The sequence below is a fragment of the Pseudoliparis swirei genome, chromosome 8, assembly GCF_029220125.1.
Source record: "Pseudoliparis swirei isolate HS2019 ecotype Mariana Trench chromosome 8, NWPU_hadal_v1, whole genome shotgun sequence".
Classification (NCBI taxonomy): domain Eukaryota; kingdom Metazoa; phylum Chordata; class Actinopteri; order Perciformes; family Liparidae; genus Pseudoliparis; species Pseudoliparis swirei.
This window is the reverse complement of record NC_079395.1, coordinates 11,638,305-11,663,475: the sequence shown is the minus strand read 5'-3', so window position 1 is coordinate 11,663,475 and position 25,171 is coordinate 11,638,305. Positions and strand designations below refer to the sequence as shown.

At 42.1% G+C, this 25,171-nt stretch overlaps 1 protein-coding gene across 15 annotated transcripts in view; it reads left to right on the top strand.

Moving 5' to 3' along the window:
• The first annotated feature begins 5,619 nt into the window (after positions 1–5,619).
• st3gal3b (ST3 beta-galactoside alpha-2,3-sialyltransferase 3b) overlaps positions 5,620–25,171 on the top strand; it is a 35,865-nt gene continuing 16,313 nt past the window's right edge. The window contains exons 1-10 of one of the 15 annotated variants that reach the window (XM_056420425.1): positions 5,620–6,001; positions 8,284–8,431; positions 13,444–13,506; positions 13,958–13,999; positions 15,260–15,302; positions 16,610–16,702; positions 19,880–19,977; positions 23,154–23,217; positions 23,323–23,418; positions 23,604–23,790. In XM_056420425.1, the coding sequence (XP_056276400.1) occupies positions 8,323–8,431; positions 13,444–13,506; positions 13,958–13,999; positions 15,260–15,302; positions 16,610–16,702; positions 19,880–19,977; positions 23,154–23,217; positions 23,323–23,418; positions 23,604–23,790 (795 nt within the window). In that variant the 5' untranslated portion in view covers positions 5,620–6,001; positions 8,284–8,322. Of the gene's footprint in view, positions 6,002–6,264; positions 6,362–6,412; positions 6,485–6,518; positions 6,745–8,283; positions 8,432–11,744; positions 13,507–13,957; positions 14,000–15,259; positions 15,303–16,609; positions 16,703–19,879; positions 19,978–23,153; positions 23,218–23,322; positions 23,419–23,603; positions 23,791–25,171 lie in introns of those variants that run through there. The other 14 variants (XM_056420429.1, XM_056420427.1, XM_056420428.1 and 11 more) reach the window with 14 other exon arrangements.

The window sequence follows — 25,171 nt, the reverse complement described above, 5'->3', positions numbered from 1 at the left end:
TTTAACACTGCAGCCTCACAGAGACACCTCCACCCTTCTCTCTGTCTGGAGTTGAAGATTCTCCCCGTGTCTCTTGGTGCTCAGGTTTCCTCCCACATAATCCCAAAATACAGGCTAATTGGAAACTATTATCATCTCCAAATAGTCCTAATCATGATGGGTGTACTCCTGGTGTTCAGGTTTCTCCCAACATTTTTTAAATAAAAATAAACAATCAAATCAATGTGCTTTGTTCCCTCCCCTCTGATTAAATATATGTATTAATACACTGATAAGACATGATGGTGACTTTAAAGAAGAAGTACTGGGAGCGGTTTAAAAGGAGTTTTCATTCATGTTTTAATTGATGTTGAAACCTACTGTGGTGAACATGTGGTGTGCATGACTCAGTTATTTGGCCTCATGCTTGCTGCTCTGTGTGGGTTGTGGAGTTATGGCCGGGGGGGAAATTATTTTACCATTTTGGAAATGTCATGATAACCAAAATGCTATTCTCGCTGCAACAAACACATAACTCTTATGTCTCGTGCTCCTTTTTATGGAAGAATGAGTAATATGACTGGTGTGTATTCATTAATTTTGAACAATTTGACTTTTTAGATTTTGAAAAAAATGTATTCACATTTGGCAGCAAGTAAAACGCATGTTGCGCTTTACGCATTTAAATGATCGTTTAAGAGACTGATTTAGAGAAGGATCTAAATCCCACAACATATCCGACACAATATGCAGATTTACAAAAGTGTGCAGTATGCGTCGCGTGCCGACCTCTGGTGCAAAGGTCATATCAAAGTCCTCCTTTTGCCGTTGCTGCTACATCCCCAGACCTGTTATTAAATGAAACTGGAAAGCCAGAGTTATTTTCTCCATGTTTAAAGTGTAACAGGACAAACTGATTATTCTATCTTGTCAATAGTTAGCTGACCGTGTGTGCGGCGTGTGTTTCATTGGGATCAGGTAGTACAGTGTTCTGTTCTAATCCTCCCTGTTATTGGTTAACTCGTGTTTGCAGTGAGTGCTTAAAGGACAGTGATCACATAACATTGTGTTTCCAGCTTTCCTCTCTCTTTTGGAGGGACCGCTCTGTTTGATCATTATTCTGCCATCCAGTGCTCCCGGTCTGTTTGATACAAACACTCTGGATTAAGGACCTGACAGCCACAGCTTCTACCTTTTTGGAAATGTTAGATCATTAACCACAGGGACATATATAATTATGATTTAACGAATATATGAATGTGTCACACAAATTCATATTTAAAGCAGGGTAATATCCATGTTGAAGAAAGAACCAGGAGCAGCACTCTGCCAATCATGTGGAGAGACTCCTACACTATCAAACATGACCAAAATGAGAAGGGTAAACACTTTAAAGGCCCAAATATGGTATATTAGATCATCCCAAAAATACATATCCAGCATTGGAAATGTAACGTTTGTTTTTTGGCTTGTGTGGGAATGTTTTTTCCTGGTAATCTGTTTTGTGAAGATACAGTATCTGCATGAACATAAATAGAGGCTTCAAACAAAAACAGGAATTATTTGTTGGCCCAGAAAGAATTCATGACCTTGGTCTAGTGGGGCTGGAAATAAACGCTGCAGGGGACTCCAGGTAGGTAGGAAATGTCTCAAGCTGAGTGTTAGTGGTTAAATTGATAGCATGTGATTAATCCTCAACTTTGCATGTAAACTAATTTTTTTTTTGATAATTAAAGAAACAATTTGGTATTAATGAATATACGGTTATTTTATTTCTTACACAGTTATAATCAATACCACTTTTATCTATGGAGCGGTGGCCAGCAGGCACCTGAGTTTATAGCCAAGAAGCTCAGCTTGTCCATTTTATATTTATTTAAACACAAACATGATAAAATTGTGTTATTTTGTGAGCTTTAAATGAGCTGGTAAGCTCCTGGTTGTAGCTTCATATTCGAGATGAGACATTTAATAACAACTCACTATGGCTGTTTCTGACTTAATCTGTTGATTCATTAATGAATAACCTCGCTTTATTGTGTTTACTTTCATTATTATTCCAGTGACAGACGGATAGACTCACCGTATCGTGTTTTCCTGCCTTGTGTATGAAATACTGCTGATTCAATCAATACCATTAAATGAATGCCTCCTTGGCGACGTCTCTTATGGTGCTCTATATGGTGCATATTGCTCTTTTATTCTCTCTCTGTGCAGGTAACACATCTTAATCTCAAAAATGAATATATTATATATTGTTTGTTTGATTTATCCAAGAAAAGGAAATACGTAAACATGAAGTTGTGGTTATAGGCTATAACTGAACTAAAAACGTGACATTGTACAGAGCCAGGATAGCTGTCAATGTATGTCTAAATGTGCTTAATATGCAGTTACATTTCTGACATATAGTGACCCATTAAAGTTGTATAAGAACAGTTCAAGTTTCTGGGCACGTTGATCAAATGTGACATGCAGTGTTGATGTAAATAGCTGAAGTCTATTCAAGAAGAACATATTATTCGATCTGAAAGCCGTGACCCAAAATTATTGCAACACTCAGAGGATCTTTTGTTCTGATTAAGGAAGAATGACAATCAGCCAATCTAAGACATGCTTATATGTTGGCTGGGTTAAAGATATATTGAAACATTGGGAAGTGAAAGTGTTGTTCATTCAGATGCACTCACTACAGTCCTGGGATCTGTTAGTATCCATTAGCACTTGTTTATTTCCTGCTGCCTGACCGCCAGAGCAAAAGCCATCGCTTTGAGCAGATACTTACGTTATGATCCAAATGACAACAACCAATTATTTATGTTGTCACAGTCAAATCTGGCTCCAATCAGATGATGTCATCAAACATTAAAAGTCTGCCAAGTTGGATGATGAGATGCGAATTGTAACAGAGGTGACAGACACACATTTAGATTGGGTTTCATTGAAGTGGCATTCATTACTCAGCTTTTATGGAGAGTAGTGTTAGAAGCTATATGCGCAGATTTGATCATGCGGTTTCCTAAATGTGAGCGTTAGCGCGCAGCTGTCTGTGGGTATTCTCACTTCCATGTGAAATGTGCAGTATTATTGAAGCCTGAAGGACAGAAATGACCCTTCTGTCACAATTATTACGAGCACATGACATTATTTCCCTTATATTCATCCCCGAGCGTGTGCGCAGCACCAACCGTCTGAATACACTCGAAGATCAAATGCCAATTCCAGTGATGGGCTTGAAGGTATTGCTGCTAGTGGCACTGATTACACAACCCATCCTGCATGAAGGATACCATTTTCATTGGAGCATGTCTTTCTGTCACCTGCCACTCAAGTCTAGTTTTCTATTTGCCAGTTTGATGGTAAGAGCATTAAAGAGTGAGGTCTGACGAAGGAAAAACCATAAAATTAATGAGTCATGTTTTAAACCCAAGAGGATCAAATAAATGTGGGTGTGGCTTCATCTTTGCTCCAAGACGTGTGGATGTATAACAAAGTGAATGTGAAGACGTGTGTGGACGTGTAGATCAAACAGGAGCACTGCCCTTTACTGGTTCGAGAATAGAACAGTTAAGCTCCTTGCATTGTTTTCTTTGGCTGCTAATCTTTCCCTCTTGTATATGTAACGTCAACGAAGGATCTGTCGCCCAAGGGCCATGACGTGCTGCCAACTCACCAGGAATCCCCCGCCAGCTTAGAAAAAGCAACAACTATGATCCGTAGACACTTTAATAGGCTTGTGTGTGTGTGCGTGTTTGTGCGTGTATGTGTGTTTGTATTTTGGTGATGTTTGTGTATGTATTTTATTCTCCTGGCCCCAGATAGAGAACAGTGGGGGAGCAGATTGTATTTCCTGCTTGATTCAATATTAATAGATCGGTATGCTACTCTGCCACTCTCTGCAGTGCAAAAATGAAAGACTGCATCCCCCTCAGCCCCCCCCCCCCCAAAAAAAACCACCCATCCACCCTCTCTTCTCTTGGCTCTCAGCCCAAACAACTGCTTATGTGGAAACAAGAAACAAGGCCTTGTGAGTATCAGGGCACAAATAAAACAAGAGGAAAACTGAATTAGCAGAGTAACCTGAGCAAGCAGGCCAGGATTATGGATCTGCTGCCAGACAACGATCGGCTGTGAGAAGCCAAACTGGTATTGAGGATGACATACAGGACCCATGTCTATTAAGTTTCTTATCTGAGTACAAGTTATGCAGATATTGAAATTAGTACTTCTATTTTTAGAAGCTTGAACTAGCTTGATGAACACATTTGGAGGAACACCATGTGTGAATCTCTTCAGCCACCTCTCTACACTGCTCTGCTCTTGTCTTATATGAGCTTGGCCGAAACATGAGGTGACAATTCGTATTTCCTCGCAACGACAAATAAAACGTCTCATCATGCTCCTTCAAAGGATTTTAGTGATGGCTGATTGCGGTTTTACATGGTCCGTCACCAAGACAAAACTCTATCTAAAATGGCAGGTCTTATTCTTAGTCAGATAATTTAAGAAATTAAGGTGATAGCCAGGTATTAAGGTATTTATGTTATCACAAAATAATATTGGTTAAAGTGTCTAAAAACCATTAATGGTTGTCTCTGTTGAGACCCTGTTTGAAAAATGGATCACATGTGTACTTTGTCTACATGAAAGTATGCATTGCTTTTGATAGGTGGTTTTTCAGTAGACATTACTGATAATTGCTCCAGTAGATGGATGATGCTTTTCCAACATGATCTTGGACCAATCACAATAAACATTATTCTTGAATGAATACAATAATATGTTGCATACCTTTTCTACAAAAATATTCATTCATCCAATTGATTTTCAATGGCAGTCAATGGGAAGAGTGTCCAGTGCACCCATCCTACTTTGAACCTTAAATCATTCCTACTTTTAAGAAACTCCATTAAAATGTTTAATGGATGACTACCTTTGGTTCTTTATCAGCTTAGTTCATCTTTTTTTCTTCTTGATGAATTCCTTTGTAAATCGGTTTTCAGGGGCTATTCTCTTTGACCACCTGTCTCTGACTTCATGATGTCCTAAACCGTAGAAACCACCTCGTTGGATACAAAATACACTCATCAAGTGTCCAAATGAAAGCTCGAGTGGATATAAACATTATCATTCTGGAAGGTAGTAGACTTAATCAAAGAGCAAAGGAGCTTCCACTTGTGCAAGTAATGTTTCTCTGTAATCCTCAAAGGCATACTTAGAGCTGAACCTTTCAGGAACCAGCAGAGCCAACAAAAACAGTCGTTGTAGTGGTGGTATGTTGGCCTCTGTACCGACTGCCAAAACAAGTCAAGGTGTTTTGGATAAAGATGTGTAGCCTATTTTGTTATACCACTCGTAACCTGTTTGGTATTTGGATCTCAGCAAACTCAACTATCTCACCTGGACAGCCAATCAATAAATAGTGCTTACGGGTCACATACCGCAGAGCTGTGGGTCAGACAGTTCAACAGGTTTCCACATGCACCCGACTGCTGCTGAGCAGGGCCGCTTCAGCTGGGTGGAGGGTGGACGTGTCTGCAATAAAACCAGAATTGAGAATGACAATGCGATGTCTAACAGCTGACGTGCATCGGGGCAGCACCACGTGAAGGCACCCGATGAAAAGGTGCATTCATGTAAAGTGTGTTGCATCAGGAGGGGGGGCATCGACATTCCCGGAGATACCCCATGTGACTGTGGCTAAAACACGGTGTTGCTGTAGACCACAAAGCTGCGGCAGCTGCCGCCGCAGATAACGAGGATGTTAATGGTGGGGTTTCTTTTTTTCCTGCCAGTCTCGACGTGAACTAGAGCTGGCGAGAGAGAAGGGGAAACACGCAGTGAGGCAGAGGACTGGGGGTCTTGTGCTTGACGTTACTGATCCAGGACACACTTCATCTCGCGGATTTCACCAGGATGGCTTGGAGAGGAGGGAGAGCACGGTCGTTTTATCGACCAGTCCATGATCTAAACTAAGGCTGATATTATTTCTGACCCGAGGATTCGAAAGAAAAGAAAAAAGGTAATATTTATGATTAAACCAATCAATTAGAAACGACAATGAGACGCTGCTACGCCGTGTTTTAGTCGACAATGATGGTGGTCCATGTCGGTAAACCCGGTGCTCTGACTCTCTTCGCCGGATTACCTCCGCATTGTTCTCGTGTCAGCCTCTGGAACACTCGGGGATGTTTCCTATTATTATTATTTATCCTACGTGTGTGGACTCTCTCGGCCACGCGTTACCGCTTGCAGCTGTAACTACCTCTGCTCGCCTCTGGCCCCACAACCCCCGACCAGAGGCGCTGTTACGGGCCTGCGGATCGAGGAGAACGTCCCACTCTGCCAACGTAGCATAGCGACGGGCTAAGCTAACATAACGGTTAGCTGATTTATATCTGCTGTTCTCTTCTCGAACGTTCGCGAACACGTTGCTGCGTCCAGCAGCTGTGACGTATTCGCATCACAACGTCAGCGTAAACAGAGTTCACGTCAAAGCCCACAGGTAATCTTAAAAATAGACCTCGGGGGAGACGGAGGAAACTTTTCGCGTTGACTCGCGGGACCTCGGGATCCAGTTGGCTCGTTAACGGAGCTCGCTCGGTGAACTAACGGTCCGTGGCTAGCGTTAGAAAAGTGGAAAGTAAAGTTGGAGACTAAAGCTTTCGACACGGCCTGAAATGCAACGTTTTTGAAACCTTGCATGAGAAAGAGAATAGTGATGTTAGAAAGCCGACGGCCACTGAGACTCGACGCGGGGATGTGGTGAGTTAAAACGCTGCGTTTGAAGTCGCCGTGGGGCCGTTACTGACGTGTTGATGCTGCTAAACCACTTCGCTTGAGCTCGGTACTTGTGTAAAGTTGTCGTCAGTGTTGGACGATGTTCTGTCGCAAGAAGGCTAACGCTCGTGAATACAGAAATGAAACATCCACAGGAAATAACCCGATGGGGTGACTGAACGCATCTGTATGTATCTCTCCCCCCTGACATCAGAAACATTGACTCTATCACTTTATTCAAAACTCACCTCAAAACTCACCTTTTCAGGCAGGCCTATGGCTGACCTGTTCCCCTTTTGGTTGCTCTGCTGCAGACTGTTCTGCTTTTTAACTGTTTTGCTTTTTAACTGTTCTGCTTTTTAATTGTGTCCATTTTTTAAAATATGTTGTACGGCGACCTTGAGTGCCTTGAAAGGCGCCTTATAAAATTAATGTATTATTATTATTATTATGTGCATTTAGATGATTTATACCTATATCATGTATTCCACAGGTGACTATTTTGAGTTATTGTTTTCCGTGCATAGGCAGTAATGTCTGGTAATGTTTAGGGTGTTAACAATGTGCAGTTCAGTTAGTCAACCGATATATTTATTGGTTGTTGGGTTGAATATTCTTGTGTGTGTGAGTATGAACGAGTTGTATGTTAACCTGGTGGATAGCGTCTGTGGAATTATGATCTGCATAATTAATGTTTGTGCAGAGGCATGACTGTCTGAGCTAAACTCTGCCCCAACTCCTTGTACTGAAGTGTTGTAGTTCCTCATTTGCACTTGCCTGACTCATGGGTTGTCTTGTCAAGTGACATGTGTTTCTGGATCAGTACATGTATAATCTGGACGGTCCATATCTAGATCATCTGTGCCCAAAGCCGTTTAGAGAGCTGCGATTAATTGGATGGAGCAGTCTTTTTTTAATCACCGTAAACCAGCAATGAGGGTGGAGCATTGACCCTCTTTCTTTCTTAAAACTATCATGCTTTCTTCTGCACTTAGGGTGTGGTTTCCTGTTAACCGCATGTAACATTACTGTTTTGAACGGATGCTTCGACAACTGCTAAGTTGTGTGACCATCATCACTTCTCACTGTCTTGACTGTTTCACTCAAAGAAAATGACTGCACACATGCATCTTCTTCTGCTTATTCTACACAAACAAGTTTATCAAGATTCAAAGGAAATGAAAACAACAACAACAATATCTAATGTTATTTATTATATCTTTTTAGATTGTCTTCCTCCATATGCAATTTCATTTTCTTCAAGGAAAAGGATTATACCCACGGGAAGATATTTCAGATTCAACCTTGCTTTCAGACCAAAACAATCTTTATAAAACTACCTTTCATCCCATTTACCTACATTATATGTTCTCATTTTGGATACCTTTTACTTCCAAGCTGTCTTTCATTATGACTCCTACTTTTTCCCTCTTGCCACACTGTTTGTTTGTGCGTTGATCTTTGCTCTCACTGTATTTTTGAGATGTATAAATACACTGTACCTGTACCCTCTGGTCATTTCAGGTGATGACCTGGATGGTGCCATGTGAATGACTGAAGACCATGAAGCCCACTCACAAGCTGATGTTCGTCCTGTGCCCCATGCTGGTCCTAGGCTTTATTTACTACTCCTCTGGGAAGCTACATCTACACGTATGGGGTCAGAAGGCTCGTAAGTGACATCTCCCGTCTTACTGTTTGTAACATTGATTCAGCACATGATCATCCTTCTGTCATACTCCTTTTGAAACCTACACTACATTGAGCAAATGTGTCTGACAACTGTCCATGTTTTGCCTCTCTGTGCTGACTGCCAAGTAACCGTCTATCTGTTTTGGTTTCATTCTGCAGTCTCTTTGCTGGACCGCGAGTGTGTCAGTGTTGTGTGTTGGTGCCTCAAAACCTATATACCTGTCTCTGAAATTCAATTAGCTTTTCATTCACATCACCAGAGCGCCGGATGTAGTGCGGCGAGTGTAATCAGATTTTGCTGTATAGCCGGTGTTTGCTCCATATCTGTCACTAAAAAGCATCCCATGGGGGTTGTCTCAGAAATGGAAAGCTATTGACAGCTCACTAACATGACTCCAGTAAGAATACCCTTCTGTTATTCAAAGAGATGAAAGACTTCTCTTGCTCTCTTTTAGGCAGCATACTTATTTTCTTGTCTGCCTTTTTGTAGATCAGAGAAAATGGCATTTTGGCAGCTCCACACTTGGATGATGAAACCCTAACTCGCAAAACTGGATATGCAGCTTTTCAATTCCCCTTATAACAAACTGAGGAGGCATTTTGAGTATCTTTCAGCATAGCCGCCGTCTCACAGTGAAATAGGATGACAGCGCCGCTAAAATGTCAAACTATGGCAACTGTCTTTGCACTGAAGTAGCTGTTCATATCCAGCAGAGGGTGCCAGAAGATTTCTCAAAGAAATGTAACATTCTCAAGGAGCAGCTTTTGACACAGACAACACGCGTCTTGAACATTTTATTTTGATTGGGAGCATAGCTGGAGGGACGGAATGTTAAAGTATAAACCTTGCCGACATATTCTTTTAATATCTGTGGTCTCATTGATATCTTTTACTTTGGCTGTAATGTAACATTTGGCAATGAAACCGGAGTTAGTGGTGCAAGAAAATATTGATGCTTTTGATTATTGCAATATTCTAGTTGTTGATGCTGTATTGATTCTCAAACGATTGAGATGTTTAATTAATGCTTTACATGCAGAGGTCAGTGGCAGACGGTAGCTCGGGTTGCACAAAGTAGTCCTGTGATGTTGGATGTAACGGGCTGTAATAGATGCCACTGTTCTGATTGCATAAAAGATCAGATTGTATTCATATGGCCGTATGTTCTTTATACTATGATTTTTTTTCTTCAATGACATAAAAAAAAACTCAATATATTGCCTTTGCTGACAGTAACACAATATATTGAATTGTAACCCCACTATCATGGTATGTATCCTATCGCCAGATTCTGGCCAATACGCGGCTCAACTGGAGTTGAGATTGTTTTTTTGTATCCTAGCCAATTTGGATTAGCCTGACATTATATGTGCCCATTTCTGTCAGGACCACTGCTTTCCCAACTGGTGCCTGTGTGCTGCAAAAATAAAGTAATGTGCAACACATTGGGTACAAGGTTTATGTTTGTGTTTCGCAATATGATGATTCAGGATGGCATTTTGAAAGCGTTGCTGGTGTGGGCATATTGGCCCATCAGTTAATGCCACTATTTGCTGAATGCCAATTATCAGCAGCTTATTGTCATTGGTAATATTTGTCATAAGCTTTATTCAGACATGTCTGCCGCTCCTTATAGATGGCTGTCATGGTATTTCCCAATTGAAGTTACTCTAACAATTTTCTCAAACGTGATGATGCTGTCTAATCTAAATATCCACTGTAAATCATGAAATTCAGGAGAAAATGTATTGATGGTTAAACGGCTGGTATGCGTCTGAAGCAGTCGAGCCATGAAGATGAACGTTAAATGACTGATCTGTGTGAGAAAATGAGAACTCTCTTCTTCCTTGGTGTCATGACTTTCCTTCCAACCCATCACTGTTCTCCTGCATTGATTCCACCATGAGGAGAAAAGACTTCCAATGACCCGTGTCTCGTGTGCGGATGGAGCGCCGATGGAGCTCACATTGATGCTCTACCTTCTTTAAAAGTGTCCTGGTACATTTGACTATGACGCTGTCTCACTGTTTTGGTGCCCTGAAGCGGCTGTTGCAGGTTCTCTACTCCCAACAATTAGATGTTTTCCCGTGCCTCCTGTTGATTTAACCGACCCGTCTCTGTTCTAGCAGGCTCACATTCAGAGGGTCTTGTGCCGTGCATCGTGCATGAATTTGTCAACCGTGGCATTTCAAACCGTCTGATCTTAATCTTGCTCTGCCCGTCTTTCTACCACACTATTTTGTACTGTTGCAGTTTATCCACATTGTTGTAGCTGTGGAAAACTACCTGACATAAATGAGTCCAGATATCACTGCACGTTGCTATATACTCTGATTTTATAGAGTTAATACTTTCTCCATTTTCCCACATAGCTGGGTTTGCTAATCTAGACACTTGTCTTTAATAGACTCCTTTTTGCGTGTGTTGCATCGTTGATGCCTGAACAGCAGATGACCGTGGCTGTGGTCCGTATCAAAGGGATTTCTCAAGCAGGGATCACGGTCTTTGTTTAACGAGGCTCTTGCTTTCCGTTGCGACACTTTCCATGTTGTCAACATTGAGCCTTACACATCTATCCTACGAAGCAGTACGGAGAAATGCTTCTAACTTTGCGTTGCATGGTGTTGCAATGATATGCAGTCAGTTTATTTAAATAACTGCTTGGCGTGCTGAATGAAGCTTATATTCTTCCTGAGTTGCAGTTCAATAGCACAAAACTAAAAGAGAAGAGCTTTAAATGCAGTGGGACATGTTTGCTTTCTGCCGTGCCGCGGTGCGAGATGTTTGGCTCTAAGGAGGTCAAAGGAGAAAGGGAAGCATGTGGACGGTCGCTCCTGCCCTCTGCCCTGGTCAGCTAAACTATGCTGTCTCACAGAGAGGATCAAATCTGGATGATCTTTCCCTCATTTGAGAATTGTAGTCACAGACTAATGGAACATATCGAGGCTTATGCCGCGCTCATCGTAGACATTTAATGTATGCGGTTTTTTTCTTCTTTTTTTCCTGCAGCAGAAAACATATTTGAGATGCACTGATGTGAATTCCATGCCATGGCAAGCTGGCATCCTGTAACAAAATGTGTGTGTGGGTGTGTGCGCCACAGTGGGCTGTGATGGGACCTGCCTCTGAGCCCAATTATTGCTTGCATCTACTGCACGATTAACTAAATGTATTGGTGTGTGAGTACTTAAAAAAAGAAAAACAGTGTAAATGTGTATTCAGTCTGTGGGCGACCCACAGACTGAATACACATTTACACTGTTTTTCTTTTTTTTTGGGCACCGGAGACCCCAGACCCCCAAACTGTTCCTTGGGCAGCTGTATAGTAGCGGCCCACTTCTACACTATGGGTTAACGGCATACGCTACATTTCTTTGTGTACAATACAAGTTGATCGGCATTCTGTTAAAATGGTTCACTTGTTATCACAGGATCTACGTTTGGTATTTTGGTCATGGGGTAACCGGTTTTGGAAATATATGGCTGTGGTATTACAGCCTTGTGCCTCGACATTTTGTGTCAAACTATTATTTACAAGGTCAACAAAGAAGCTTTAAGCAAAACAATAGTCATTTTTCAACAAACCAATTGATTGGATTTTTACAAGTTTTTTTTTGTGTGGTTTGAGTGCAGTGTGAATGGAGAACTTGGTTAGTTGAAAATTAGTTTTTACAGGTAAATGAGTATTTCAGATTTACCGTCACAAGAGTGCTCCAAATGGCTTGGCCAACACCTGTGTGACTTGTCATGTTGAACTTTTGGTGTACGAAGCAGTTGCAGCACTTACTTTTGAGTTCGGGGCTTCCCGACAGTGCAGTCACTTACAGCAGCTTTCTTGCTCGTGACAGGCGTGTTAAATCACACTCGAAATAAACACCTGCAGGATGTCACACGAATGTGTTCCCGGGCCGAGCTGCTAACATTTATGCCAACGAGCCACAATTTACAACCATCTTGATTTCACACATAAACTGCTTTTCTGAAATAAAACACAGCATCATTCATGAAAATGTTGCTGTTATGACATAAATCACATTTTTTTAAATATAGATTTTCTGTATGCCTTCAAGAGGAAAAAAAATTTGTGTTTTTTTTAACATTTGGCTCATAAATCCGTAAAGATACATGATCTTTCCAAGCGGGTTTCCTATTTCACGTCCAGTGCTTGATTACCAGTGAGGTCAGACTCAAGGAGCGTGCTCTAAATATTCCTGACCCAGCTTAGTTTTCAACATGAGGGATTGCCTTGTGGTCACCAGTGACACGCCTCTACAGCTGGAACAGAGTTTGATGCTTACTCACTGGGGAATTGGATCGGCCAGAATCCCTCACATGGAGAGGCCGTGTTGTGCCTGCAGCCCATTAGAAACGAACACATGACATTTGTGGATTTAGATGCTGTTGTCACAAGAAGCACTTGTTACTCTCGTTCTGTTTTTGAAGAAGGCTTTTTAGTTTGGTCGAGCTTAATCATTCGCGTTTGGCTGAAACAACATGGCAGCTGCCCTCTGATTGTTTTGATAGAAGTGAGAGAGAAATTCTAAAACCAGTGTTGGATTTTGTCTGAAGCTAAGCCTATTCTTAATTAAAGGTCCTCAGCTTGATCTATTTGGTCAAACGGATAATGATGATTCATCTGAAAGGTTGTGTAAAGCATTATGATGCAGTTGCCAAAGTCTTTGATGTTGTATTGCATTGAGAGCTCGTCAGTCACTGCTGTTTCTTACTGTGAAACGGTGTTAAGACGGACCTTTACTCATTTAACAAGCATAAACGGTAATACGGTATTGTTGCAATACTTTGGAGGGTCAGCTTTAAAATGTTTTGTTTCTGTCTGCCTTTTGTGTGCAATCTGTTTTTGTGCGTAGCCACCGTCTTTGTTTTGCTGATGCTGGCTGATGTGAAACATCCTTTTAATATGAGGTCTTGGTTATTAGTCGCCTCCACAGTGATGATCTTTGTTCAGTATCTTAACAACCTTTTGTTTTCAGAGAGTGATGCAGAAGAGACAACTGTAGTCCTGACTAAAGGGTCTGAAGGGGAAAGAATCACAGGTAGAGGCACTGACACTCGGCCCATTTATACTGGGTGACTGTCAAACTGTTGTCGAGCGGGTGATTTAACACCGGGGTGTTGAGGTTTTATTTATGGAATAGACATTTTGACCACTCTCATCTACCTATCATCATTTTCTCTTGTTTTACTACCAAAAACGTGTGTGCTGATTCACTCATTCAGTTCTTACGGGTAACTGTCGATATATTTCTGCCATGATAACCTCAAAACACAATCGGGGCTTTCTGCAGTTAATATTCCACCTCTTTGAATAAAGATTGAGGCTCCGTAGCTTTAATCCCAGAAGGTTGAATTCTAATTCTAATTTATCATCCGCCTCCTCTTCTTACTCTGTACTGTCTGGCTATTGCAGTTGGGATTATTTTCAAGCCCAATGCTGCCATAACAGACAGACCTCCAAAGGTGCTAACTGACCATTTTGTGTTTCAGAGTTGGAAACGGACATCACCGTGGGACGAATAGTAGGCTCAGGTACATCTGCAGCCCCACCAACCGAGCCCCCTACCCATGCTTGTTATCGCTCCGGCTTTTAAAAGCAAATGACGGAACCTTTGAAAACCCTGCGATATTGCAGCACCCACATTTTGGTTGAAAAGTTGGCGATTTAAAAATAAAAAAAAGAATCATCCAACTTTGTCAGTCAGATGAGTTGCTTTCGGGGAGAAGAAAAGTAAACTCAAATTGTTAAAATAAATTACTCAATTTGGTACCCATGACAACGAGTGAGGAATTTAACCTTTGCTTAGTTGTCAGCCTTCCCGTGAAGCTGCAGTGTGATGCAACACTGCCCTCTGTTGTCTTGACTCAGTCACACATGTTTGGGAAGTGAAGCCGTCTGCAGGAGTTTTCATGCATAATACCGTCAGGTTTCACAGACCAGCATTTGTCTTACTGGTAGGACCCTGCTGCTTTAATTTCTCCCAAGCTGTTTCCGCGACTTGGCCCTTTGGCTGCTTTATGCTTCTCAACTCACTTACTTACTTACTCACTCACTCATCTTAGCTGCCATGGCAAAGTACCCATCCTCCAGGGCAGTGCTTGGATCCTTCGCTAACCAGCCGTCACGCATTCCCATTGTCCTTTTCTTTATCTTTCTCCTCCAGCTTCTTTGTGAAGACGAGATCCGCAGCCACAGGAGTAATTCCACGCTCTTCCTACTTTCAACTAAGGCCCATGTTAACGTAGTCCTTTCTCATGCTAATTCTTTAGCATTTTACTGACAGGAATTGATATGACTGTTTTATAGAATCTGTAAGTACCATTATAGATTATACAAACATAGATGCTCAAATGACTTCATTGAGATTGACATTCTCATCTCTTCATAAATATTTACCGCTGTGCTTCTTTGTCTTCCACCTCAACACTTCACCGGGCACCTATAGGCTCCCCTATGGTTGTCCATAGGTGATCTCTAACTTCTTTTCTAACTCTTATTTTAAACTCAACAGATTGTTTTGGCTGGCTTCTTCTTAACCTTGCTTGTTTGTTACAAATCCTTAATTCTAATGCTTTATTTTCTTTTACATTCTTCATTTTGTTTTTCCTGTGAAAGACGCACAGGTGGTTTGCAACTACGGCCAATGAGCTGATAGTTGAACTTCTGTACGTTGAATAAACGGAACTAATGATCCAACGATGTAAAGTTTCCAAATGCCGTACTTTCTCTTAATGCTTTGTAGATCTGCGTAGTAATTTCCATCTCTGTTCTTGGTTGTTTTTTCTCTCCAGTGTATGATAAGCAGGGCTTTCTGCTGCAGCTGGATACAAAACTGTGAGTACAAGTTTTTGCAGTCATTAATTTAATTTAACACTTCTAGCAATTCTCCATCATGTACTGTGTGGCATATGTCCAACTTGTTATATTTAGAACAGCTGAATTCCCAGTTAGTCTCTCTGTCCATTAGTTTACATTTGTTTTACAGCTTGTTCAAATGATTACTTATTCATACAGGTTTGGGTTGATTACTTGGAAAACACAAAAATGTAAACCTCCGACCAATTCATCTCACTTGATTTCTGTTAAATAAACGCATAGCGTCTCAATAGAGATCCAACCAAAACCTGGTGACAAATGTACAGGTTTAATTGGTGGTCTGTGTTTGGAGATTTGCACGAGTTTCAATGGACTTGGTTTGTTCCTCTTTATTCCAGAGCGGCTGTGGTTTGTCAGGCTGAGAACATGCGACATTGAGTTATTCCGCAGCTGTCATTGTGTCAGCGTGTCTGTTGATATGTGTACAATTCCCTGAATTGGTTTGACATACTTGCTCTAAACTGCCATGATAAGGCCCTTTCTCTGGCCCTCCCATTACCATGCAGGCAATAATCATATGCTCCCATCACCACCCTGGCTCTCACAGGGCACGTCTGTCCACACTCTGCACACACACCGTAAGCACTACGTCAGCACACACTTCAAGGAGGTTTTCACATGGGTTCAGTTTGTATAATACAACTCCTTTACATTATATCTTTCGTGTCATTAATTACTCCATGAGACCACATGCGTACTATAGTGCAATTCATCTTAAAGCTAGTAATTAGTTTTGTGACCCGCTGGTCGTCTGACAGAAAAGTGGCCCTTAGATTTCCTTCCCACCAAATCACTTCTAAGCTTTAGGCTGTTTAAGGCCATGTTGCAAGTGAACCGCATTCTAGTTTATTGAAAGGGATTATATTGGTGTAAAAGAGTTTTATAAATGTTTTTATTGTGCACAAACAGGCCCCAGTCAACTGCCAACTCAAATTTCGGGCCTCACATGGAGCTAAGACTCGGGCCTCCCTCCTTTCTCCCTGTTTATTTGAACTAGATTCATGGCATACATCACGTTATTAATGGACATGCTGGTAATTGGGAGGTTTTAGCTTTAGCACTGCCATGGTGATTATTTGAACAAGGCCCCTCTGATTTGTCTCGTCACAGACAGGTGATCTGCTAAGTTGTTGCTGAGCAACCCGTTCTCTCTATCTCTCGACCAAATTGTTAGACAAGCTCAGTTTTTGAGGCTTAGAAATGTGCTCGTGATAATCTGTTATCACGATGTGTCTGATTAATAGCTCCCTCTCTTTTATGTACAGGCCACCAGAGTTGGCATACAAGTATGGCAACATCAGCGAAGGAGTGTGCAAGCCAGGATACGCAGCAGCCAAGATGACCGCCATCTATCCCAAGTGAGAAGCATTACTCTTTCTTTGATTTCTATGTAACAGCATCGAGACTCATTGAATTCAGGCAGACTCCTTTTTAAAATTGTTTTTATACGTGCTTTAAGAACTTCACATGCACAATCGCAAGCTTCACAAACAAATCGTTTTATTGAATGTCAGCCAGAGAAAAGCATAAACTGTCACCCAAGCATACCAAAATGCATGATGTCACCCCTCAAGCCAACTTGGCCTTGAGGGTTTTGAGTCTGAAACAGAGAAACCGTACATTCCTCTCCAATCTTCCCCAGTTTCTATCATGTTTCTATAATCTTCTACCCCACCACAAAACCCCGACTGTGTCCTTGTGATCCCCCTGTTGCACAATAGAACCATTGTCACCCGAGTACAAGGTCTCCTATCGCATCCTCTAGCCTGCGAGGCTTTCTCTGTGAACGACACCAACCAACTTCCTGTCTTGACTCATTGTGAGCTTCCTGCTAGCCAGCCCACACGGTCCTCACAATCCTCCATGGCCCTCTCTTATGTCATTGGCTCTTTTGATTTTTCTATTTGACGCCTATCTCAGCTCGATCTATAGGGCATTGTCCCAGCAGCATTCTGGGAGTTAGGCTAATAGAGGGGCAATTTACCGCATTGCTGAACAATAGCCAATGGCACTTCAATGCAGGACTTGAACTAGTTATGGGACACATTTGCCGCCCCAGTCCACAAATAAATATTGAACCCCATTTATCTATTGCTGCACAGTTGGGTTTAAAGCTTTACAAAACACAGAATATCAGTTCAACAACAAATTCCAATACATTAAGAAACTTGGCATAATATTGAATACATTGAAATGCCACTAAACAACAATCGGTTGCACCGTCGGCAGTACATTGTTGAACAAGACAGACACGGTAGTTTTGAGAAACTGCCCTCTACCTGTCTGAGAGACTGTGCAACAATGTCCTCCCTCTGAATGACTTCCTCTAATCAGCCGCACGTGTCGGATCAAAGTCCCGTCCAACACAAAACCCCAGCAGGAGCCCAATGATTACTACCACCTTCCACCAGTCACACATCGGTCAATGACCACAATTAATGCTGCGCTTTGCTAGTTTGTATGCGTAAGTGTAAGTGTCGGGTTGAACCTACACAACCAAGCAGTTTGTGATTCATCACGTCCCGTCTTGAGTTAACAAACAAGATGTTAATTGGTTAACTTTTCATTCTGCGTGATACGTTTACTTGGCAAAAACAAACTATTTTTAAAGTCCTTGTTAACATTTTGTTAAAATAGGTGTGGCCTAAAGTTCAGCTGTTGGAGAAAACCTACTTAACCTCTAGCAGTGAGGTCTTCTTGTGGCTCTCCCTCTAATCGTCTCCTGCTTCCTCCATGTTTGTCTTCTCTGAAGCCTTCTGCCCTCCAGAATACGATTTATTCCCCCGCCCGCCCCTCCTCCCCGCCACCAAAAAAAAACAGTTTGCATTGGAGACTTAAATCAAGTGTTGGCAGTGAACTTGAAGCGGCACGGTTAGGAAAATATTGCCAGTGAGAGATGGACCTAGCAAAGGAAATGAGCACAATGCATCCCTGCCTGCTGGCTGTTTTGGGAGCCCTCACTTTGTATTTAACAACAAGCAGCCCCCTGTCTCTCTGCTTTGTCAGGATGTCAGTGACTGGCTATCGGTCAGGGCTCAGTGACTTGCAATGGTCCTGTGTTATTTATAGCCCCCTCTGGCCTCAGGGATCTTGGGTTTAATGAATCTCCATTTGTTTTGGCAGGACAGAAGTCTGTGTGTGCACCTGTCAGGTGAAGAGGAGAGAGCCATACATAACTGCCTCTCCTCTCAAGTCCCCTTGCTGCTTTAAACCTGGAGGATAATGAGGGTATCAAAGACCGATTAGGGTGCTTGGATGAGTGTTGAGCTAACCGGAAAGCCTCACAATAATGTCTGCCATGTTTGGTCATTGTGCTTGAGCGCTCCACATATTTCTTGTGAACCCATTGCAGTGTTATGAGAACCAGCCATCCAAGATTCCTGCTGAGAAACAATGGATGGTGCGTGTGTGTCCCCTCCTGATTCCAGTTTAAAATGTCTTTGCAAGACATTAGTCTGTTGGCTGTAAGATCCATTATTTATGGTTGGTGAGAAGTGTGTGTGTGTGTGTGTGACAGCCATCAGCCCCTCAGCAAGATGCAATGGTTATGTTGCTGGTGGTCTGGTTTCTGTTAATCTCTGTCACTGTCTTCTTGCACAAACAAAATAATACACACCGGCTCATTATAGATCTCTCAGGCGCCTAGCATTGTCTCTCCTCAGTGTGTGTGTGTGTGTGTGTGTGTGATTAAGGTTTGACATGGAAACACATGGAGCTCCATGCATGTCAACGTCAGAAAAGAGACAACTAGCGCGCCTGTTTCTCTCTCCGTGTGCAGCCCCCTATGACAGCAGGTCATAAAAACAGACCTTCATCGTGGAGCAACACTTGCAGAAGTGGCACGTAGCCCAGCGCTCGGGTTGCAGGCGTGACTAAGAGGAAATGGCTTCTTTTGATTTTAGAGCTGCAATTAATCAAAGTCGGACACACGTGCACTCATACAGGGACACATGATGAGGAAGAAGCAATGCTGGAAGCAGCAGAAACACTGGTCACAGAGATGTTGTTTTAATATCAAACTCACTATGTTTTTAATGTGGAAGAATGACTTTCTTCTCGCTGTCTGTTCTGTCTCGTGCACACACAGATCTGTCATACTTAAGGCGTAACCAACTTTTTACACACCGATTCAGTTCATTTGAGAAGAAGTCTGGCATGAGTGTCTTGTCCCAGAAGACGCATCTCCACTGTCTGCTGTGATACGGGCCCAGCGGAGAGGTTATGTTGATGGGTTACGCACTGCAGCCGCCTTCTGTCTCGCTCCCCGCCGCTCAGTTTTTATCACCCGCTTAGTTTTTAGCCTCCTTGCTAATGTGTGGTGGGGATGCTGTTGGATTAATGTCGGTAGAGCAAGTCATTTTGTTTATGTTTGTGGCTTACACTTTGCCACGGTCGTCAACTCTACTGTCCCAGTCAGAGCAGGGATTATGGGAGCCATAGTGACTCTCTATGGAGAGGAAAACAGGTGTGGTGGGTGAATTCACTACAAGTTAAATAATTTAACATTCTCCTTTTTTCTTTTCTACGTCGTGTTGCAGATTCATGAAACCAGCACCCATGTTTCTTGATCGGAACTTTAAACGTCTGACAAAAGTCAGCAACTACTTGCCTCCTTTTGGATTCAAAACGCAAGGTAAGACCATTTAATTCTATCATTACTTTGCATGAGTGAGATCTTCTGTACATTTCTTGAACTGCGGTGCATGAAAACATAAAAACATGTTTGATCTGATGTGCAGACCTGCTTGTGTGCTCCGCCTGAGTTCTGACCTTCTGAGTTCATCACCCTCGTATTGCAACACGCCCATAGGTCAGAATGTATGGATGTATTTACAGTGTAGGCCCCATAGGTTTCTGTGTCACAATAATAACTTCTGTGATGTTCATTTGTTTGTGTTGAGTTCTATCTTGGGACCAGGGAACTCGTATGTCTCCCAACACTCCAACTTTAATGTTTCCATTCACAGTACTTGTACTTGTTCCCTGACGTTAACACACTCCAGCACTTTAGATATCAAACTAGAACACAATGTCATGGGAAGTGAAGAGATAACCTCAAGTTGGCTTCACTGACATGCTCTGCCACATATTTTCCAATACTTAAAAGCAGCAGGAACAGTGAATGTTACCTTTGTCCTCTGGCAGGTTCTCTGCTGTCACACACACACACACACACACACACACACACACACAGTTGCCATCAAAAGAGCACTCCCTGTGTGAGTGTTCCACCTGGTTTCTGTTTTCACAATAGACTGCATGGCAGCCAGGTTTCCTTTATGGTGGTACTCATGTGGAGAGATGATACGTGTGGATCTTGAATAGAACGCCACAAAGGTTTCCACATTGGGAACATGGAGTGTGCTGTGTTGATTCGGTCTCAGAATAAATACTAGTATTGGGTAAAAGCCTATATTTTGCATCAATTGTTAAATACTTTTTTTAACTATAAATAAATTGAAATAAACATTTACACTTCTCTCAAAATGTGCATCACAGCCCTTTGAATAGTTGCCTCAAGGCATTTGGCTAAGATTTTCATTGTGGTTGTTCATGACTGACATTGACATTAATATAGTGCAGTGCAGATTGCACTAATGTTTGATTTACTTTGATTATGAATATTGGTGCATCAACGTAACTATATTGATGACGTTTACCCAAGCTCTGCCTCAGTCACATGGTCACACTGTTGATGTAGTTCACTGCCCGAACTTCTTTGTAACATGAGACAAGCGCAGGTGCACGAGTCCGAATACATTGGGAAAAGATAATGTCAGTCAAGAGTCTTGCCTGAACACGGTAAAGTTTGTGACAATGGACTCTTGAAGTGTGATTTGTAGGTCTGTTTGCAAGAGAAGTGGTGCCCTAATCAGCTTATTCCGAAGAGTGGTTAATCCATATTACTGGGCCTTTGGGGTTTCACGGTGCACCTATTTGTTTTCATCTCAATTAAACACACACACACACACACACCATTGTGCAACTTTAAATATGGTTAGGACGAACATGATTCGGCCAAAAGGACATGGCAAACTGGTGTCTTCAACAAAGTCCCTACAGCTGTGTGTCAGGAATGTTCAGTTATCAATATCCTTGATAAATTAGTCGACTTACTTTTATCAATCACATTAGTGCCTGCCTCAATACCACTCATCATATGATTTTTTTAAACTATTGTTTAGGCTACATGCTTCCCAACAATGCCTCTGTTTATGTGTCACACGATGCGTCCGGCCTTCCTCGATGTTACCAGGACAGATCTTTGTCATTGTTAGAGTTCCATGCTGGACCAATGTCTGAACCTCCAGCCATTTGTCTTCAGCTCTACCACGAGACATACTTTGTTGAAATGTTTACCCCGGGTACTTATAATAATTAGCTTCCATGTCGTCCTCTGGAAGGGAGTCCTGCCCATTGTGATTTTTCACTTCTCACCCGCTTGGATTCAGGTGTGGTCCTCAGCCTTATGTTTATGCTGCTCAGGGTGATGCTTGACGCCAGACATCGACACCACATCCAAACAATGGGCTGTTGCTCTGCTCTCCTCAAAAGGTTAATCATTAGGGTCGTTAGCCAGGGTGAATGAGGCTGTAATACGTCTTACAGACTGCTTTGGGGCCCCAGTCTAAACTCTCCTGCTCTCTCTCTTTACTCTAGCTTTGGCTGTTTCTCTTGGCCCCTTTTTTAACTGAAGATGCGCTATATGGTCATTATATCAAGTGAAATAGAGAGGGCAATGAAAATGCCTTTTTTTAATAATGTAACGCAGCAGGGTTTTTTGGGGTTGGATGCAAAATTGACGAACTACCATAAGTCCAAGTTATCCTTCTATGGTGCTTCCTTATCACTACAATTGTAGCGTGGATCAGAGATGGTCACGGCTGTAATCTGCACATTTTGGATTTCATGGTTCTGAATTATGTATGAGAGGCCTAAAAATGGTCTGAGGAAGAGAGAACTACATGTTGTATCTAATGCAGGGAGCATGACTCCAGCAGAATACCCCTTAGACCATGGCAGGAATGTGTGCTATGGCTAAACATCCCCGTTTCTCACCCTGCGATCAGAGGGGTGCTGGCTCCGCAGGGAGACGAGCTCAACATCGCCCACCTAACCAGGAGAATGTGCTTGTTTGAAAACAGCATTCCTCTCTGAGTGCTTTTATGGGAGAGTTTCTACATACACACGCATACCGTCCTGGACCCTGTATGTCTGTTTCTCCCAGATTCACTCCCCAAGAAAACAACAGCTTTTTGCTCTCCATAATCCTGTCATTGGTATTCCTGAGGGCTGATTGGTCACTCCTTATCTGTGACTGAATAAACGGAGAGAGATGTTCTCCTCCCAACTGTCTTAAGACCACCTAGATTGCCATATCTCTCGTGGTATGTCCCAGTTATTGGCCAGTGTGTTTGTGTTTTTGAAAGAGCAATTCCATCCATTTCAGATTTTCTAATATTTCGTTTAGTTATTGGCTGACATCACCTCATCGGTGATTTTCAACTGATGCACTGCTCCAGTGACGGACCCTGACGATTGACTTCTGATTAAGCTTTGACACAAGTTGTATTTATCCGGTCTCCCATTTATTGCTAAGAAAGCAATTATCCAGCCGTGTGTGTGTGTGTGTGTGTGTGTGTGTGTATATGTATGTATGTAGTATATACAAACAAACAGCTGTGGGCAATAAAATAATCTACACAAGTATTAACAGTTGGTATGGTCATTTAAGACGTGCACTGTACGTGACAACTTAATGTAATCTTTATTGTCCCATAATGATGGTTATTTGTTTTGTGTCTGCAGAGCAAATCATCGACAGCATTTTAACTGCCACAAAAAATTATGGACTTGGAGAGGAGCTGGACAGGTAATTATTGCTCTCTCCCCCCCCCCCCCCCCCACATCAACAGGTGTTCCTGTTTTGTTTGTCCATAACTTCCTAATGTCAACAACTAACCCTCCTGCCCTGCAGTCTCGGCTGTAAAAGATGCATCATTGTGGGCAATGGGGGAATCCTGTTCAACAAGTCTTTGGGCTCCCGTATAGATGACTTTGATGTCGTTGTGAGGTAAGATGAATGCATGAGTAATTTGACAAAAAAAGATACCCATAAAACATACCATTTGTGATATTTAATAAACTCTTATTCCATGAACACCTGATTTAAGTGCATAAACGGTAGATGATTAATCAATAAAAACTCCCAGGTGCTAAACTTCTGTGCCAAGGAATTTTCTTGTTTTGTTCCGGCAGGTTGAATGAAGCTCCAGTTAGCAGTTATGGCAGAGACGTGGGGACCAAAACCACCATTAGGATTACCTATCCAGAGGGCGCTATCCAGAAGCCCGACAACTATGAAAAAGATTCACTATTCGTCTTTTCCGGTTTCAAACCACTGGATTTCAAGTGGCTCCGACAGATGGTCTTTAAGGAGAAACTGGTAAGAATGCTTTTTAAATCATTAATATGTGAAAATCGTGAACATATGAAACACACACACACACACACACAATCTCCATAAGATATGGGAATGGCACCTCACAGCCACTGAACAACCAACCATCAAAGTCTCTTTCTAATTTAGGATTCTTTCACATTAGGTGCTTGGCACTCACTGCAGAGAATTTCTACTTCTCTGAATGTCAGTCTGAGTTATGTATTTAGTTTTAGCGGAACATAGCAGTCTAACCTCTGATCACATTCTGTACATTCCTTCTTGTGGAAATGTAAAATGTATTTTTAAAAGAGTTGGGAGAACATGTATTTTTTTCTTTTTCCTCTGGTCATTTCTGCATGATTTTTTTTTTTTCATGGAGTTTGCCATCTATTTGAAATCAGTATATCTATTACAAAGTAGTAATGCAATGGACAGCCTCACTATTTATCGGCTTGCTGCAAATTCTTCTCCCTTCTCCGTCACCAAGGGCTCGTTCGGGGGGAGGTAATGCTGGTTTTTGCTGAGCTGTGTGTCAGTGCAGTGTGTGCGGTGCATGCAGAGGAGCGGGGCTCCCACCTCCTTCACCCGGTGAGCGGCATGGAGGGAGGCGGGCGCCGTTTCTCTGCATGTGAATGCCCGTGCTGCGGTGGCATAAAAGTACAGGTGTCCCTCCGGGGATATTACGTGACGAGGCATTATCGATCCACTTGAGGGCGGATTCGAGCACAGATGCTTTCCCTTTTTTGTTTTTCATGGATTTCAATGTGCGTTCAGCCTCAGGTAGCCAGCTGGAAAGCAGATGGTTTACTGGAAGTAAAGCAACAACAAATATATTAATAGCCCAACACAGTTTTAAAATCTTTTTTTTTAGTCATGTATTTAAGAAAATTATTTAAATGGCATTTGTATAGGATTTATGTTTTATTCTGTCAAGCCTTTTGATCCATATATATGATTAATTTACCCCCTGAACCAATCTTTTGAGTGTCCTTCAGAACTGTATTACTGTCACAGTGGATGTGAGTTGGCCTCTTAATCTCAAAGGTTGAGCTGAACGACAGAGCTGGCTTTTCCTTTTCTTTCTAAGTACAGTAGGCAGGCAGTCGTATTTAATGACTCCTCTGTCCTTTATCCATTGACACTAAAAAGGCTCTCATGAGCACTTTTCAGATTCTTCTTGTTAAACAGTAAATGAGATTATATTGAGTCCGTTCAACTCCAGGACAATGGGAGAACTTAGTAAAAATTCAATTCAGTTTATTTTGTGTTGCCCAAAATCACAAATTACAAATTTGCCTCAGTGGGCTTTACAATTTGTACACGTATGACATTCCTGTCCCAGGAACTCACATCGGATCAGAAAGTCATTAAAATACAGGTTGTT